The sequence below is a fragment of the Stylophora pistillata genome, chromosome 13, assembly GCF_964205215.1.
Source record: "Stylophora pistillata chromosome 13, jaStyPist1.2, whole genome shotgun sequence".
NCBI lineage: Eukaryota > Metazoa > Cnidaria > Anthozoa > Scleractinia > Pocilloporidae > Stylophora > Stylophora pistillata.
The window spans coordinates 11304002-11323071 of record NC_142531.1 but is presented as its reverse complement, the minus strand read 5'-3'; the positions used below and the strand labels follow the sequence as shown (position 1 = coordinate 11323071).

At 39.2% G+C, this 19070-nt stretch overlaps 2 protein-coding genes and 1 long non-coding RNA gene across 6 annotated transcripts in view; 2 read left to right on the top strand and 1 right to left on the bottom strand.

Annotated features, from left to right (window-relative positions):
• The window catches only part of LOC111322173 (huntingtin-interacting protein 1-like), a 30904-nt gene extending 18513 nt beyond the window's left edge, over window positions 1–12391 (top strand). For 2 of the 4 annotated variants that reach the window (XM_022925234.2, XM_088743282.1), the window contains 20 exons: window positions 672–788; window positions 874–990; window positions 1481–1541; window positions 2140–2229; window positions 2983–3069; window positions 3230–3337; window positions 3555–3629; window positions 5372–5442; window positions 5650–5727; window positions 6799–6828; window positions 7289–7347; window positions 7520–7550; window positions 8039–8101; window positions 8449–8549; window positions 9051–9141; window positions 9636–9708; window positions 10238–10303; window positions 10984–11048; window positions 11321–11438; window positions 11529–12391. In XM_022925234.2, the coding sequence (XP_022780969.2) occupies window positions 672–788; window positions 874–990; window positions 1481–1541; window positions 2140–2229; window positions 2983–3069; window positions 3230–3337; window positions 3555–3629; window positions 5372–5442; window positions 5650–5727; window positions 6799–6828; window positions 7289–7347; window positions 7520–7550; window positions 8039–8101; window positions 8449–8549; window positions 9051–9141; window positions 9636–9708; window positions 10238–10303; window positions 10984–11048; window positions 11321–11434 (1497 nt within the window). In that variant the 3' untranslated portion in view covers window positions 11435–11438; window positions 11529–12391. The remainder of the gene's footprint in view (window positions 1–671; window positions 789–873; window positions 991–1480; window positions 1542–2139; window positions 2230–2982; window positions 3070–3229; window positions 3338–3554; window positions 3630–5371; window positions 5443–5649; window positions 5728–6798; window positions 6829–7288; window positions 7348–7519; window positions 7551–8038; window positions 8102–8448; window positions 8550–9050; window positions 9142–9635; window positions 9709–10237; window positions 10304–10983; window positions 11049–11320; window positions 11439–11528) is intronic. The other 2 variants (XM_022925237.2, XM_022925235.2) reach the window with 2 other exon arrangements.
• A 3017-nt stretch (window positions 12392–15408) lies between these two features.
• Window positions 15409–19070, top strand: part of LOC111322112 (uncharacterized) — a 118064-nt gene continuing 114402 nt past the window's right edge. Inside the window, exons 1-3 of the mRNA XM_022925166.2 lie at window positions 15409–15543; window positions 15678–15855; window positions 17616–17677. Coding sequence (XP_022780901.2) covers window positions 15756–15855; window positions 17616–17677 — 162 coding nt within the window. The 5' untranslated portion in view covers window positions 15409–15543; window positions 15678–15755. The remainder of the gene's footprint in view (window positions 15544–15677; window positions 15856–17615; window positions 17678–19070) is intronic.
• On the bottom strand, window positions 16231–17846 carry LOC148717636 (uncharacterized). Its single transcript, XR_015994889.1, has 2 exons — window positions 17569–17846; window positions 16231–17221 (listed from the first exon to the last, which is right to left on the bottom strand). It is a non-coding gene; the product is annotated as an uncharacterized LOC148717636 (long non-coding RNA).

Here is a 19070-nt window from a genome sequence, read left to right as displayed (position 1 = left end):
GATCGACGTTGGCTTTCGCCTGACGAGATGAAAGGTCTTCATATCAGACAAAAAAATGTAGCTAAAAGTTTGGTTTTATTGTGTTCAAACGGGTCGGCTAAAGAAAAAAGACCTCATCTCCAATATTATTACAGGACATACCTTAATGATTCGATTTAAGTTAAACGAAGCGCGAGATAGCGGCGTGGAAATTGGAAAAACGAGTGAGGTTTGGGTGAGTCGCGGAATGAATGACTGACTTAAATATCCGTTGTTTTCCGCTCTGCCGCTGTTATCGCGCTGTTTGCTATTTCGTAGGGGTTTTAGCATCGTTTTACTCGCTGAACACGTGGAACAAGTTACGGTACAGATTGCGTGGTGGACAGAACAGAGTCAAATGAATTAAGGGGGTAATTTTCTAAAGATACTGTGGTGCTACCTCGGTGGGAGTAACAAGGTAGTTTGGGTTTTATCAACTGAGTTGATATGTAATTCGTAAGAGCGAATGACGAAGGGCTAACGAAGGGCTAACGCTCGAAACGTTATCTTTGAAACTCTTGATGGTGGCCAAATTACATTATCAACTCAGTTGATAAAACCCAAAGAACAGAGTCAAGTGAGGGAAATGGGGCAGCTGCACCATTTTAATGCTGCCAAGAACTGTTTTTCTTTTCATGTCTTTCCTATTGAAGATCTCGACTCTTGTGGCGGAGATGGAGACTTTAAAAAAAGAAAAAGGTGAAACAGATGGGGCTAGAAAAACCGCCGAAGAACAAATAGAAGCAATGAAAAAAGATCACGAGGAAAAGGTAATTTCTCCTTCACTTCTTACTTGTGGTTTGTCACATAGTTATGTTTTCCAAATACTGAGCATTTGGTATGTTATTTTTGTAGGTTACAACGCTTAGCCGTCAGCTTTCAGATGTTCAGAAAAGTAGGACAGTCGAGGAGGAGGCAAAACGAACAGCAGAAGAAGCTATAGAAAAAGAAAGAAAGGAACACGGAGAAATGGTCAGTTTGCTTTTTATAACAGGTTGTCGAAAGTAATCCTGTACAGCATTAGTTTTGTTTCAGGGCAATTTTAAATTGAGTGTCGAAAGTGATCCGTGATTGCATTGGTTGTACATAACTTCGCTCTATGATTGGTCCAGAAAACTCACGCCACAGTCTCTCAACCAATCAGATGCAAAACTGGAACCAATCACGACTTGGTCACTGTACTACGCACGTGATTGGTGTAGATAACTCGCGCCAGTCTCTTAACCTATCATATGCGAAGCTAATAGAAATCCTACCTTGACCATTTCTGTTTTCCCATGCTATGATTAGATGTTTATTCCTAGCTTGGCTATTCGTCGGCTTCTATTTATGTTTCCCTCAGTTTTGATTGGCTGTTTCAATTAGTTTGGTACTTAACAACTTGTAAATTGAGAAGGGATATTTGGCAATGTTGTGACAGGGTTGCATGATACCGCAACTGATGATTTTTTTTTCTCCAAAGGTAAATGAGCTTGAAAGAAAAAGACTTGAACAAATCTCTAAAGAAAAGCAAGACTTAGTGGGTAAGAAAAACCAGGACTGTTATGATTGAAAAGGGGATCTTTTAATTCAATACGAGAACTCGCATGTTACCATGAGTTTCAGACCATTCAGAACGCTTTCGAATTTCTTTACCGAGCAAGCTGTAAATCCAATCTCAGCTCTCTAAGTTCCTTATGTTGTCTTGTTTTCTATATGAAACGATTAATTTTTGTAATTCTCTTTAACGTTCTTTGATGACAAAATAAAACGGTTTTTGTGACAATAACAACTTTATTGTACCATATATCAGTTTTTTTTGAGAATATATGATAATTAACAATTAAAAATTAGTGATAATGATTAGATGATATTAACACCCTTGTAAACTGGATTGGCAGATTTAAGCTCTAAGAGAGCAGATAGGTGGACACGAGGAAGGGATTGGGGGCGGGGGTGCCTGTTGCAGTTTGATCATTTTGAATCATGAGTCGTGTATGCTTACTGTTTTTTTAGCTGAGATTTTCGTGTACGTGATTAGTCCTCAATAAGGATTATGGTCTAGGGTCCCTCGGGCTCCCTCTCTGGATCCCAGATCTTTAGATATCTGCTCTGTTTTATAATAGCCTTCCTCACTTTCAGGTACGGCGATAGACTCAGCAGAAAGAACAATCCAAGACGCTTTAGATCAGTTTCAAAATCCGAAGCACAGTTCTACGACTTGTACTGCAGGTACGAGTAACCTCTGGGAAGTTTTGACTGACAAATACTCGTTCACATGAATTAGTAAGGTGGACAGTTACAAATAAGTCTGTACCGCTATTCTAATATTCCAATTGCTATCTGAAATCGAAGGACAAATAACCGGTTCGTTTATGTTTAATTATGTTTATGCATATATATAATTGCTTAAATTTTTTATTTGTATATTTTTTATGTTTTATTCATCGTTCGATCGATTACCAGTTTGTTGATTGGTCGATGGACTATTGTATGGTAGGCTGAATGATACACGCATTTTGATTGGTTGTTACTTTTGATCTAATGGAGGACAGACACATAGATGACGTCACCATTAACAACATTTTTGGTTTTTTTTATCATGTAAAACAAACAGGTTGCATATTACCGTGAGTCAGTGCAGATCACAGAGGACGTCAAAAATGTAGTACGACCATAAACGACACACTAGGCGGCGCCTCTTGGGCCACCAAATTTTGACATCTTAGGCTGAACAGACCCAAGGCAACATGGAATCTATTCGTTAAACTGATATTTCGACTTGTTTAAAACCCTTTTTTTTTGTGGCAGGTGGTTCTGAAACGCTAATTTTTCCCCGAAATTGTCCAAGTATTGGTAATCAACGGTAGTAAATGGTCGAAGAGTTATTTTTACTCCCACGTCATGGAAGTTATGGGATTACTAGGGTGTCCGGTCTTATATTTCACTATTGAAATTCACTGTTGATTTTTGTATTCTTTTCAGATTACTTGCTTGGTAGAATCGAGAATCTTCCGGGCATTATCGACGAGCTTAATACAAAGTTTACATCTTATAAACAAGATCATAAAGGTTAGAAACCACGGATGAACCCATCAGTTTTGTTTTTGATTCTTTGTTTTGGTTGTTTTGGTTTGTTTAATTTCTTCTCGGAATGTTTGAATCAATCCAAGAAAGAAAGGAATAGAAGATTGTTTTGCTTTTTCCTTGAGATTTTCTGTTCCTTTTGCAGATGCCATTCCCTGTATATGCTGTCTTGGTTCCTTCTCACATCAGCTCAGTGACTGTATTTTGAATGCTAAGGCCACCTCTCACATGGCACCTACTCAAGAAGCTGCAGGTGGGAGCTTTAGGAGACCCCACCGTTCTTAACATCAGTTGGAATATTAGAACTAACAGTCGTGCTGATAAAACTGGGATGATATCCCGCCAATTCCCTGCGCGACACGAGGGCTGCGCTCTTACTTGATAATTGAATGAAGCCAAGAAGAGTTATTTTAATAAGTAGTCACACAGGCTGACCGCAAATTATAATCACTTGTTGTCGTTTCTTTAAGATCTTCAATCACACGGTGAATCTGCAGGCAAGGCCTCCCTCGAACTGTTGCAACTCTACAAACAAAGTGATCCAGGTGGGCTTCCATGGTAACCTTTTATTGTCTTTGTTTTGTTATCAAGAAGCTGCCTTCTTATTGATCTCCGGCTTGCCTAGTAAAGTCTCCTACAGCTCAATACAAGTGTCGCAAATTATCCACGACAGCTTAACTTTTCTTGACTACTCTTTGTAATTGGCCCAGAAGACTCACGCCGCCCTCTAAACCATTAGATTGAATAGAAAAAACTACTGCGACCCAGTCTCTCGCTTTTTTTTATGTTCAAGGCAGTTTACCTGTGTTACGGAAGCGTAATTAGTTTGCGATTAGTTACTTGTGCTACTTTCGTTGATAGCAATAGTAATAGTAATAAGTTTATTGAACACTCCCTAAAAGGGTTTTTCAGTGAACAGTACAATACAATAAGAAGAAAAGATATACATGTGTAGTAAAAAATGTAAAACTATCTGTTAAAACTATTTTGTTGTAAGAAACTCATTCAACATCCTTGATTTTAAAGTTTTCTTAAAGTTAGTGAGGTCTTTACACAGTTTCAAATCACTGTCTAACGAGTTCTATAGTTTTACCATCCTATCGTGAAATGATCTCTGACCAGCAGTGGTTTTAAATAAAGGAATATTAAGTTGTTGAGAGTTTTTTGTTATTCGGTCCGATATCTGCCTTCTTGTGGCAAACTGTGACATCAGATAGGTCGGGGCACGGTCCGTCATGCACCCAAATGCGAGATTAGCATCTCGGAAGTAAACCTGCTTTTTTTTACGGGGAGCCACTCCAATTTGTTAAGTGATGGAGTTATGTGTTCGAATTTCTTTATAACACTAACTATCCGAACTGCGAAGTTCTGAACAATTTGTAGTTTTTGCATATTACTGGCAGAGGTTTTAGACCAGATTGAAGAGCAATAGTATAATTTAACAACAACAAACATATGAAACATATGAGTGAACTGCGGTTATGAGACGTATATAAGAACGATCCTTCGCAGTAAAGCACTATTTGAGCAATAGTGGAAATCAGACCTGAAAAAAAATTTCAGGCCTGTACGGGATTCGAACCACTGACCTCTGCGATACTAGTGCAGCGCTCTACCAATTGAGCTAACAAGCCAACTGGGAGCAGGCCATCAAATTAATTCGATATAAACCCGTAGATGATAAATCGAACAACAACAAACATATGAAACATATGAGTGAACTGCGGTTATGAGACGTATATAAGAACGATCCTTCGCAGTAAAGCACTATTTGAGCAATAGTGGAAATCAGACCTGAAAAAAATTTCAGGCCTGTACGGGATTCGAACCACTGACCTCTGCGATACCAGTGCAGCGCTCTACCAATTGAGCTAACAAGCCAACTGCTCCCAGTTGGCTTGTTAGCTCAATTGGTAGAGCGCTGCACTAGTATCGCAGAGGTCAGTGGTTCGAATCCCGTACAGGCCTGAAATTTTTTTCAGGTCTGATTTCCACTATTGCTCAAATAGTGAAAATAGTATAATTTGTTGAAAACAAGTGCATTTATGATGATCACTAATAGGTTGGAGTTAAATGCGTGCTTTGCCCGACTGATCTGAGCTAATATACTCATGCAAGATGAGACTGTCACTGAGATGTGGTTGATGATCGTCCATCGAGATTACTTTCGTTCGAAACTCAATCAAAAAAGCGATCTAAGCCGCAGTATTCTGAGCGTCTAAGAGGTAAAACATATGAGGGCGTAGGCAGAAGCCAACTTTTTTTATTGATTCTATTGTCATTGTAGATCCAAACGCTCTTGCTGACAAGGTGAATGCCGTAAAAAAATGCATCTCAGATATTACCAAGGTTGCTGAGGTAAGTTCACATGAAGATAATGAGATGCGGTTCTCTATTTTGCTTGTTTGTTTGTTGTCAGCTTGATGTTATTAAGAGATCTTAAGAGCTAGACAACAAAACATTGAACTCAAAACCCTTTGTATACGGAATCCCTGTGCAGAGGTAACTTTTTACGGGAAACCAGGGGTGCAGTTAAAACTGTGTCCCGACTGACTTTGTCAACAGGCTCTCGCACCTAAAGAAAAAGACAGTCTTGATAGCATTGGCGGTGGAGTTGACGATGAAATCAATGCTACTGCAGAGGTAAGACGATCTTGGTTTGTTGTTGTTGTTTTTTTTTTTCTGACTTTGTTTTTAATTTCTGTATCCACCTCTCCTTCTGCTCATTATCTGAGGGATAGGAAAGAGGGGGTGGGGGGGGGGGATGTGACTCCCAGGGAGGGAATGTGACTTCCTGGGATGATAGAGAGTCCCCTTCTTGATCGTGTTATGGAGTTGTTTTGTTTGTTTCTTAGGTCCTTTCTGCATTAGCGAAAGAGCTGTTCATTTAGGCAAATTTTCTGTTATCACCTACATTTTGCAAACGCGAATGGTTGGTCGCGACATGACGAATTCTGGCCGTAGCGGACAAATCCTAAAACGCACCGCCGACAAAATTTGTCCCGCGTAAAAACTGGAAAAAAAATCGACTAAGTAAACAAAAATGTGCGATACACTTGTCGATCATTTGTCACAAAAGCTACGACCAGTGTGTAATTGTGATTGGGTAGAAGAGATATTGTGTAATCTTAAAACAACCTTACATTGCTCCTTACCTGGTCTCATTCATCCTCTTCTCTCCAAATGACGGATTGGGCGTTTTCTTCTGCTTTTAGCCTGCAGAGCAGGCGTTCTAGTAAAGTTTGGGCGAAAATTAGACTCCTCCCCCCCACCTCCTAAGTTTTCGCCTCGCTCCATTTTTCGCGCGGTCTAATTTTCGCCCAAACTTTACTTGAACGCCTGCTCTGCAGGCCATCTGCTTTTGTCTGCCTTCACTTTCTCATACCTTGTGGTCGCTTTCCTAAAGTTTTATGTGGAATTCGTTTCTGGGACACCTGTAATACGTGACTGGGTCATCTTAGCCTCTGTTTCAAGTTTTCACGATAGTAGACATTAAATAGTGGAAACTTCATTCAGGGGACAACCTCTAAAACCTTTATTGAATCGGAACCCTCGACTAGAGACGTTTTAAAAATGGTTTTATTGTGGTTTATCTCACGGATTAGTTCCTTAAGCACCTAGCATGGATTGGTTTAATTGTAGTCAGTTGTCGTGGAGGGAATACTCGTATTAAAGGAACCAAATGTTTTACCTCTTTGTTCTTATTTTTTTCAGCTTGTAGCAGACTCAGCGGCCAGGATTCAGGTGAGAATTCTTGTTCTCTCTCAATCATGTTTTTCGTACTGCTGGTCAGTTTTACACTTTGGATAAAAAATTATCACGTTCCACACACACCATGCGCAAGACACGCACACGCATACCCTCATGCTCACGCACACGTACTGGTAAACGTACCGGCTCACGTATTTACACACGCTCACGCACTGGCACACGCACACGTGCTTACTAGCACGCACACGCACATTAATGTCACGTGTTGGCTTGGATATAGAACTCTAGGTATTTGCTCGAACTTCTCCATTGGTTCCTTTTATTTCTTGAGGTTTTCGATTATAATGATTGTTTTTGCTCACGTTCAGTTCAGAACAATTCTTTCTTTGGGAAAATTAGCAAAATACAGTTTAAGTTCATTTCAAACACTCATGTTTGCTCATGCATTTTTTAAAACTTGTCTGTGCTGATCTAATCCTTTTTATGATCTCAGGAAATGATCAACCAAACAAGGGAAAAATACAGCGGTGTGCAACTTGAAGTGAACGGAAGGTGAGAAAGTGACATACAGCAGTACTTAGTCATTGTCTGTCTTTGTTTTGGCTTTATTCGCATAGTCCTCCTTGTCGACGGAATATTTTAGCTTTTTAAAATACAAGGAGATAAGACCTTGAAATCCGTTGGATTGGTCATACTGATGTACCCTCTCTGTGCTTATTTACAGAATTCTGGATTCCTGCACGGCACTGATGGAGGTAATTTGACCTTGCGAGAGATTGGAGTTACTTATTCTTTGCAATTCACAATTGACTTGGATCCCTATTTCAAGGCATTACGTATTGTGCGATGGTCATTCGACTGAGAATTTTGGACGAGTTTGATACGCAGAGTGAGGCTGGGAAGAGGGCAGCTCCAGTAAAAGGGTCCATCCCATAATTTGTCTGAGGGGAGCGTGTGCGTGGGGGGAGGGGAGGGGGGCAGATGTAAACAGTCTAGCACAATCCCCTAGCGCGAGAATCCATGAGTTTGGCGACGTTTAAAAAAAAATCTATCTGTTTGTTTAAAGTCGAACTTAGACTCTCCTTTACCTTTTGGGAAAGTAGTGGACACATTCTTTCGAACGGAATAACTTCAGTCATTGAAACTGTCCTCCTTTTCATAAAATATCATCTAGTAGATGTTTAGATAATTGTATATTTTTGCCCTCAACAAATGCGCTAATTTTTTGTGCTCTTCTTTCAAGGCAATCAAGAAATTGATAATGAAGTCTAAAGTTTTGCAAAAGGAGATTGTCGACGAGGGCAAGGTATTTGATAAAATGAAAATTACAATAATTTGATCATGTTTAAGGAGCTTTGTCGTGAGATTTCAAGTCAATTTAGTAACTATATGATGACTTTAATGAACTGTTCGACAGTACGATTAATATTTAACACACTGAGAATAAAAACAGTTGTGATAGAAATAAAATAAGCAAAAAAAAAAAAAACTCCATATGCTCACAAACTTAGGATGAATTGCTCTTTGAAGGAGATGTGGTTTATCTGATTAAACTTCGAAGCGTAGCTGTGATTCGAAGACCAGTTACAGTGGGGAAGGTTTGTTTAAACTTCAAATACTTAAATAGCCTGATCAAAGAGAATTGCTTCCCAGGGTCAAGCAACAGCTAAAGAGTTCTACAAGCGTCACCACCGCTGGACGGAGGGGCTCATCTCAGCTGCGAAAGCTGTTGGTTGGGGAGCTAAAGTTCTTGTGTAAGTGCGGAAATTTCAACCAGTAAGGGAGCGGGTGTATTATCATATATGGTTAGTTCTTACGGGTTTGATGGTTTGAAACAAGTCTGCTAGCACCTTTAAAATTTTCCTAAAGACCGTCGCATGTCTGGATTCTATTGATTGGTGCGCATGTCTGGATTCTATCGATTGGTGCGCAAGTCTTAATGAGTTACGATATTCGACCAGATGTTACGTTGAGATCCGAGTTGGTGATTTGAAGCTCTTCATTCAAACAATCACTTGTTTAGCATGTCGCCTTGTTGTTTGTGATAACCTTAACAATATTGTAAATTACTCTTTAAGGAAACTAACTCATGAGAAATGATCGTATTTCATGGCGAAAGGCAAGGAGGTTCTCCATTTTAAAATCATTTTCAAAACCTTCTTTGATGTATAGCGTAATTCTAGTGTTTTCATTGGCAAAGTCATCTTAGGATATGAGCCATTATACCGTGACTTACCCTCATTTTGTTTCCACAGTGACTCCGCTGACAAAGTTGTTCAGGGGGAAGGCAAGTTTGAGGAAATAGTTGTAGCATCCAATGAAATTACAGCAAGCACAGTGCAGCTTGTAAGTGATCGATATTGTTCATTTTGTACTTCTTTTTGGACACTCCATACCTTAGAGGGAAACACTCAACGTAACAATCTCGTTCATGTTACAATGTAAAAGCTAGTGAATGGATTATGCCACCGGCTGGACGGACAGTATAAAGTTTGAATGACTCTGAACATATTGTAGCATCAGAATCGCGCTCGGCGTAATAGTGTGAGGCGTTGGCACAAAGTGATTACGAAAATTGCATGGAGCGAAAATTGCATGTATAGGATTTTTATTGAAATTTTGTTAATTTGTAATTGTAAAGCGCATAGAGTTCAATTTTAATGCGCTATATAAGAACTTATTATTAAATTAAATTAAATTACAAGAACAGTAAGCAACTATCAAGGCTGCTGATGACCATCCACGTTTTGAAACGGCCCCTTCACCCTCCTCCTCCAATCCCCGCTGCCTTTGTTTCAAGAATGACTCGTTTGATAAATAATTTTTCATTTGCTGTTCAGGTGGCTGCTTCTAGAGTGAAAGCTCGACAAGCTAGTACAGGTTTAGCTGCTCTACAGGGGGCCTCTAAAAATGGTATGTTGGTTATGTCAATGCACACTGGAACTACGACTACTTCTGGCACCTTTTTCAAGAGGGTGTTGCTTTTCGTATGAAAAGGCCAAGTTGGCATCAAACGCCATAAATATCATTGCAAGATTTTTACAAAAACAATGTTGCTCTTCTGGCAGGAAATGAAGTTGTCTTCGTTTTGGCAGAACTGAAGTTATTTTTGTGTCATAGCAGAACTTTAAAATCGACTTTTCTTGCATCAAGGTAATTTGGTTACATCAGCTAAGTTGAAATTGTAAATTGGCCACCGTAACGAATAAAAAAGCTAACATTTCGAGCGTTAGCCCTTCGTCTACGGTTAGCCCTTCGTCTACGTTAGCCCTACGGTGGCCAATTTACAATTTCAACTTAGTTGATATAACCAAATTACCTTGTTACCCCCACCGACACAGCACCACAGTTTCTTTAGAAACGTTCAGCCTTTTCTTGTATCAGTTTTGTTGTCTATTTTTTATTCAGAGGCTTTGTCTAAAACTGTTGTTTTATGTTTCAGTCGTTGAATCAGCGGCCGGCGTGGTGGCATCCGCTAAAACAGGAGCTGAAATGATAGAGGACAGCAGTAAGCATTTAGAAATCTTGTCGCAGAGTGCATTTCAATTAACTGTAGAGTATGATCCGAGATTTGTCCAGGGTTTCCTCTCTACAATCTGCGATTGGTGCAGAAGACTCGCTTCATCCAACCTGCGAATAGGCTTTGTTGACAAATTTGCACCAGCTGCGCCCCACCCTCTAAGCCAATGAGATGCCAACCTTAAACCAGTCGTGACTGTCATCCTCGTTTTCCCGCGCTTCAGGTCCATGTGATATTTTCCTTTTTTCTGATTGGCTATTGTGATAACTGTGGTTAGGCTTTACTCTTAGCGCCACTAGTCATATGTGAAAGTAGAGTCTAGATATAAACGATACAAATAGGCGACGAGCACTATCGTGTGTTGAACACTAAGTTATAAAGCTGCGCATTGTTTTGAAGCTGACTTATTTGCAAGTATTGAATCTTTAACCCGTATGAGTGACCAAGGCAGAATTTCTCCTAACATTATCAATACAATATCAAGCGAACAAGTGATGAGACTAAAGAAAAATATCAATTAGGAGATTAATTAGATGATCCTACACAAACTCTCCAAACTAATATCATAAGAATGATATGACAGAAAGTGTGGAGAATTAGAGATGAGATGTTGGGAGTCAAAGGGGTAAAGCCGATGGTACCTCCATTTTCTTGATTTATTTGCGCAGAAGCAGTACCAGATTACACCAAGCTCAGCCTCACCCAGGCAAAGAGATTTGAAATGGAGTCACAGGTATCTATGTTGTAGTTCAATTTTATCCTTGGTTCAAATTTTATTTTCCTTTGTTCTCGATCATGTTAATGTATGATAATGAGTTTGAAACAAAGGAAAATAAAATTTGAACCAAGGATAAAATTGAACTACAACATCTACATCCATCTGTCATACAGAGAATTGCTAACAGTGGCACCTACACTCAAGCCCTTGGATTTTCTTTCTGTTATCTTCGTCTAGAACTTTGTGTCAGTGAAAGCGATTTACTTCATAATTTTACCTCTCTCTAGGTTCGGGTTCTAGAGCTTGAAAGCCAGCTGACTAAAGAACGTCAAAAACTAGGAGAATTGAGAAAAGCACATTATCAACTGGCTGCTGTCGAGGAGGGCTTGGACCCTGAGTAACACGGTAAGAGTTTCCAACCCTGTATGTGCCTCATACAACGCGCCTAGTGTGTCTAATTTCACTCACTTTTGTTTTGTTTGTTTTTTACCCCAGGATGAAGCAAGTTCGTCTCCAGAAGAATCCAGTCCTCTCGAATCCTTGGTACCATGCAAAAGAAGAAAAAAAATGGAATAATAAAGATGAAGGTTAAAATGAAACAGAAGCTCGGCACTTGATTTGGGAATGAACATTTTTCTGCTTGCACTACGTCCTACAAACTTTGCAAGCAAATGGTGTACGGCGTAGCTTTTGATTCGTCACGCAATCTCTTAAGGATTACGTGACAGGCGCTAACGGAAATAACTCAAGTTGGGACCAGCGCTCCAGGAGGTTTCGTTTATACAGCGGGGGTATATCTGAAGGTTATCACGAAAAGTGATTGTAGCTTCTCTCAATATGCTGATGATAAAACATTTTTAAACTCAATTGTAATTTTCAATATAGATAATTGTAAAAGAAGCATAATTTACTTCCGATCATGATAGTTAGACATAGTACTTAGTGACGGAATCGCACAATGCATTATAAGTATTAAAATAAATGACATTCCCCCCGTATTTCTAGTATCGATAGCGAAATTGTGTCATTAGCTGGAAGTTTAGTTCTACACATTAACCTAGGTCTTATTTAGCTCATTCTAGATGAATTTCATTTTAAAAATTCTACGCACGTATGGGTCGTGCAAAAGATCGTGATCTATTGGTCTCTGCTAAGACGTAACCATCATACGTCTGAAATTAGGCTTATTTTAACATCCATTTTTGGTTAGAATGCGGATAATGGTGGAAACATTTGCTTTTAACACACTTTTTAGTAAATTTACGTTCATTCTGATGATCAAGATTTTTATTAAAAACACAAGGAAATATTACAAATATGTTCGCAATATGAAAATTAAAGTGTGAACTGTCAGGGTACATCTGAATTGTAGGCGTGTGGAATTTACGAATTGAACCGTTCCCTTACAGAGTGGTCCTCCCTCGTAATTGATATTTTCAACTTGAACATTTTTTTTTCAACTTGTACCTTGTTTTTTTCAACGTGGACCTCTTTTTTTTTTTTCCTTTTTTTTTTATAAATGATCCTGTTTATGTAGGCACTTTCGGTCGCCTGATTCATGCAATGATTATCTTTATTACATTACACAGTGCGAAACTAGTTGCGAATACAGCTCGATGATACTGCAGGTTATCGCCGTGATCAGCGTCGGAGTTTACGACGACTCAGCTCAAAGTTGCATGTAATTTTCTAGCGATTTTTAATTTGTGAAAAAATGCGATGTTTATGTATCACAAAGGAACCCTTAGAAAGTTCACGCCCAATCACGATTTGTTTCTATACGCCCCGCCCACGGCCACGGCCACAGAAAAAGAAATTTCCGAGAAACTGGAGGGACCCATAATTTCTTATCTAGCAGTGCAGGCTTCCTGAATTTTATTTGTCAGCTGAAGGTGATTATTTTTCAGAAAAGGCAATAGAATCGAAGTAGGACACCATCAGGAATGAGTAATCAACCAACGGAAATGTTTTCTGCAGTAGCGAGCCACCTACTAATTGTTAAAACAAACAAACAAACAAAAAACAGGAAAGACGCTGTGAGAAAAGGGAAAAAAAAAAAAGAAAACCCACTTCCTTTAACCTTAGCACGTATTACTTAGTAAGTAAAACCTTTACTCAAAAATTAAAGCTTAACAGCTCGTGGGGTCGTGTGCGCCTGTTTAAAGTGCTGAGCTGCTTTTCGAAGTAAACATTTTTGTGGGCTACGTCTCAAATCAAAGCGATAAACTGCACTGAAATTGCGCTGAATACCTGCAGGATCGTAAAGTTTCATGTTCGGCAAGACTCTCCCGCGATCGCGCACTCTCGGCAAGGGGGTTCTTGATTAATCTTCTTAACTCTCGCCTAATTATACACTTTCTAAACTTTGGTTTTACGCTCTGTTTATGTCTCGCCGGAACGCAAAAGCGCCGAGACCATTTTTTTCCCTTGTGAGATCTAAGTATGGAAATAAGTAAGAAGGGCAGGAAGAGATCTAGAGAGAAGCGTGACCGCCAGGTGCTGTCATTGATGTGGATTTTGCTAGCATCCTGACTTCTCTCTAAGGCGTGGCACCTTCACTCGTTGTAAAAAGCGCACAGTTCATCTTGCTTTTAAACAGCATTGCTATGCAGCACATGTTAATCTTGGAATGTGCTTCTCCCCTTCCAGCAATGGACTCCTCAGACAGAGGAGGGTATGGCTCACAGGAAGCTTTGCGGAGGGTGAGGAATCAACATTCTCGAAGTTACCTTTTCCCTACCCGCAGATTACACGGGCACGACGACCTGCACGTGATGAATACTTCAAGAAAAGATAGGTCGGTGATTTTTACTAAGCAATATCGAATTCCGCATTGTTCCACATCGCCGACAGTCTTTCCCACGCTCCTGAAACATAGCATCCCAGTCAACCTTTTTACTGGATATATCCGGCTGAGGGAGATGGGGGTGGGGGAAGGGGCAGGGGAAGGGGCAAGGAAGAATAAAATAAAGAGGCAGGGGAGAAAGAGAAAGTAGAGTCTCCCTTGTCTGACCAGAAAAGCATGATACTCAGACGAGATTTCAACTCTAAATTAACTTGTTCTTGGGAAGCCCTCCAGTTACAGACTCCAGTGAGACAATCGGCGAAATTACGAACAAAACATACTCAAGGTCATGGCAAGCTTTTGTCTTGATTTTTAAGTATCGTATTTAAGTCTGCTGACAAATTAATTTTGTTGTTTACCGTAACAGAATGTCAGTAATAGTTAGATAAAATCCTACGTCGCAAAGTTGCCTGGACTTCGGAATGAAGAAATATCAGATGATATTATATGTCTGGCTCTTAAGTTAGACCGTCTTGGGGAATAGTATTTGATTTTTCCCATTCGCGGCAATTCGACAATGGAATGTTAATTCCCTACTCTGTTTTTAACCCAGAGACCCCAAAATAGTTTTGTGCATTTGTTTACAAAGTTTCTGCAAATAATGAGCATATATTTGATTTGTCACGCGATGGAATTGTAACTTGATAAGAGAAATTCAAGGCAGCAAATTTCGAACTTTGTAATCCCGGAAATAGTCAAAATTCGGTGCAGTACAAACTCGATGACATCACGTCCTTTCGCGACTGAAATATCTTTGGAAGGCGGACATTCCTGTGAACTTTGATGGGTTCAAGTTTTTTTAGCTAAGGACTTCGACTTCACATATGAGTCGGTCTTCATATCTTCAATATATCCCATGTTTTTAGTCTTTCGTAAATACTTGTCACTGTTTACTTAATACCCGCCTCATTACGCACACAACATGCAACTCTTCAACATAATTGTAATACAAATACATTAATTATTTGGAAAATATAAGGGTATAGCAAAAGACAAGAAGCGTGCATGAAAAATTTCCTTTGCATGACCGAACGTAATTCTTGGCAAGGCTTTCAATCTCTGGCGAAGGATTGGTTCAAATCTGTCGTTACCTAGCTTTAAGGGCAGAAAGATCTGCTTCAGATCATATTTCACACGTTTTGTAACCTTGACCCATTGTAGGCGCGCTCTAGGTGCGCGACGGGCAGTCCGTGTCTTCTTGTGCAGGTTGGTCGCCTAGCGTGAAATTAACAACCGTAGATTTAAATATTCAATTTGATCGCTCACCGGATCAAATTTCTACCCGCTTTTATACCACTCATGTTTTTACCAAGTGCAACTATCCGTGTCTCTAATAGGTGCCATTTGATGCAAAATCAACGGCTAATCGCCCGCCGAAAGATTAGTAATAAAATTATTGACAAAACAACCTCGAACGCGAGGGAGGGATTACGCGCCAAAAAAAAAAAATGTGTCACGCGTTTTGCGTTGAGCTCCAAATCATTTTCTTTCGATCTCGCCTAGCCAATCACAATACAAACCGCAACAAAAGCAACTTCAATGAATATTCAAAGCAAGGAAAACATGGTGGCTCGTCTGTGAAGAGGCAAATTGTGCGATCTCTTTAGACTTTTAATTTAGTGCCTTGGAGCTGCTTTGTTTAATCCGTTAGGTCAGCACGGCAAGGTATAGTAAAGCGCCCCGAGAGAATATGCATGTTGGTATGCCATCAAGTGTCAGCAATGACTAACGTAAGTTCTCATAATAATTCTATTTGCATGTGGAAATTTCTGGTCTACGGATGTGATGCCAAACCCAAGATTCGACCGTGTAGAAGGAACGACATTTTTCGGCTGAGAGGAAAATGAACTTGTTGTCACAAGATAGTGCGAGTTATTATGTCTAGACCGACTACTCCTATCCACGGTAGACCAAGGTCTCGCTCTGGAACTCGAAGCCCATCGAACGTTGCCGACAGAGCAGTGTGTAAAATTGCTGGTAAGCGCGCTCTTTTGCATAATTTCATCATTATTTTTAAAAGTTGGTTAACTACGACGATATTCTTGTTTGCTTTGTGTTTACGTGCTGAAAACTCTTCAAGAAGCAGAGTTTCATTTAGAACTAATTGACCCTGTGCTTTGCTAACTGTCTGCTTGTTAAATGCTCTTTGTGGAAATTTCTCTCCTGTTCAACAATATGAAAACTAAATTGGACATTACCCTGTCTTCAATTAATGATCGAAGCGGTGCCAGAGTTCGTGTCTCCAATTTACTTTCTGGCAGCTATACTTAAAATACGCCAACAGTTATGCTAACGAAATAATTTGACGTTTAACCTGTTACAGAAAGCTAAAGATAGGACAAAATGCAGAGCTGTCCGTCAATATTTCTTTATTTGTTATTGTTCGAGGATACAAATAGTGCGGCCTGTTTTTCGCCGAGTTCTCGAATAGCATCATTATTTAGCGGTCAGTGAACATATGATTTCCAGTCGCAGTTGCGAGACATGTATTGTTTTTATTTTATTGTTAGTTAGAAAGCTTATTTTTTAATATTAACATATTAACTCTAAAAGTACCGGCAAAAACAAACTCATGCGCTCGGCTACAGCATTTACTCAAAACAGGTGAAAGTTTTTGTACGAAAGATGCGGATAAAATAAAAGAATAATTCATCTAGAAAGTCCTTCGTGAACTGTTCCATCCGGCCTGGCATTTGCATAAAATTAAGAATTATTGGACTGTACGATATCTCATCAGAGAGGAGGTCACATCGGACAATGTTTGTCCCCACACCCCAAGCATTCGCTCTCATATTTCACAAAATTATATTGGACTTCCAGTTGGCATGAAAGCAAGCAGTGACAGGACGCGTCCATACGAACCTTTGGTCGCATCACGCATTCATCTCAGCCATTATTAAAGACGAAGCGTGCAGATTTCCATTTGACATTATATTTGAGAAGGCGGAATTTAAAGATAACATTAGTCTTGCATGAAAATTATCATCACTCTTGTTTATCGGAGAACCGTCCAATACAAATGGTTACTTCGGTGCTCTGGTAGAGTTTGCATCTTTCCGTTTGCTTGTCCAGTTTAAATGACATCAATCGCTCTGTGACCAAAGTTTGATGATCGGGAGTTGAATTTGACTGTGAAATGACCTCGAGTAAAGCTGCGAGTCTCTTGGGAGTAATCGCCCTTGTCTGGGTTAATGAATAGAGCTTAAGATTGGAGACAACAGATTTTTTTAAAATGGCGGACCACGAGTTGGAAGAATTGGACGAGGAAGACGACAATGTTTATGAGTTGATGATCGAGTTGAGGCGGAGCGAGCCAGGTAATTAAGCCACACCATGTGTTTTGCTGCAAAAGAAGACGGCGTTCCTTCAAAATCGTGGCTTCTTGTTTTCGTAGCCCTCTGAATATTTGATGCTCTCGACTTAGCATAGTGGTCCATTTAACTACATTGATACGTAGACTACGTTCCTTATCGGTCGAGGGGCTTTGCTTCGTTGCAGTTGACCAATATAACGGCAGAAAGTGAAAACGAATTTTTAGTTTTTAAGTTTCTCTTCCATCATTGCTATTAGTGTGGTGTTCAAGCAGGTATATTTATGTAATAAGTTATTCCGTGTTAATTACTTTTTTCATTCAAAGATAACAACTCGGATGGCTAGTTATTTTTATTAATACTTTCATTGTAAGCTTACCACTAAGTGTATGTGCCAACCTTTGCTTCCTTCTGTCGACTTTACAGATCACAGAGATGCAGTTCAGAAGAAAACTTTCACAAAGTGGGTGAACAACCATCTTCAGAAAGTAAGCTTGTCAATTTCATTTCCATTCTAATAAGTTGTCGTTTTCGATTAAACTGTGTGTTGAGTTGCTTCTAATTATAGAACGTACGCCTTATCTGTGAGATATACGTTACGAAATTTAATGTGCGGTTAAATGAACATTTTCGTCATTTGAATGCAAGGTATAAAATTTTTTCATCTGTCCCTAAATTAAATGACGAATTTCCGTTCTCATCAACCAATAGAGGCTTACTGCATCTCATAATTGTTTGAGTGTAGTTTGTACTGGAATTCATTTTAGACTGCAATGAGTATAGAGGTGTGCTCAAGATGGTTTAGTTAATTCTCTTGCCCTCTTGCACATGCTGGGGGAAGCTGAAAAGATACAGTTTCTCAAGGGTCTTAAGAGATCATTATATGTGAATAGGAACATTTAGGGGACTTTTTACAATTAAAGTAAATGTTTATATTTTACAAAGTGTTCAGGTGTCTCAGATAGCTTTTTGAAAAAATAAAAGTGAAACTGGTTAGAATTCATAAAAGGATAATGGTTAGCATTTTGTGAGAAAACAGGAACTAGAGGTATGCCCAATTGTTTTCAAAGGGAGTTCCCTTTGATGTTTTTTTTTTTTTCATCAAGCATGCAATTCAATATTTTTTTCAGTTTGGATAATTCAGTTCCAGGCTGGCTTTAATTACACTAAGTTTACTTAGTGTGTGTTTCTACCCTCCTATCTCTCCTACAGAACAGCTTTAATTGAGAGATGTATTTCAACGATAATCACATTAAAATAGTGCTTAAGCTGTATCAGGGGCCACTTATCCAAAACACAGTTCATGCTTATGTAGGATTAGTTTTTTATTTTTTTTCCAGTAGGGTATATAAGGGCGAATGATATGTAGGATTTATAAACCGTGAGACCGAGAGAATTTAACTCTAATAACACTAGACAACCCTTAACTTCTAGCTGCTGCACATTGCTGTGTAAGTTATTTTCACTTTTCCTTGTAATTTGGTCACGAGAATTTGGTACAAATCAAAGTGAGAACTTCTAGCTGAGAAGTCTTAGTATTCATATTACCTGTTTTTTTGGATGATGTAGTGAAAACTGAGCACAACTCTACACTCATTGCAGTCTAAAGTGAATTCCAGTACAAACTACACTCAAACAATTGAGATGCAGTAAGCTGCAATTGATTGATGAGAACGGAAATTCATCATTTAAGTTAGGGACAGAAGAAAAAATTTTATACCTTGCATTCAAATGATGAAAATGTGGGAGTTGAAAGGGGTGATCATCCTTAACACAAGCCACATTGACTTTATTTGAGGTATATGGTGTTTGGTGCTTGTTCAGGATATTTGCTAAATATTATTTCAATGATGCTATATTTGTTTTTGAAAGATTACTTAC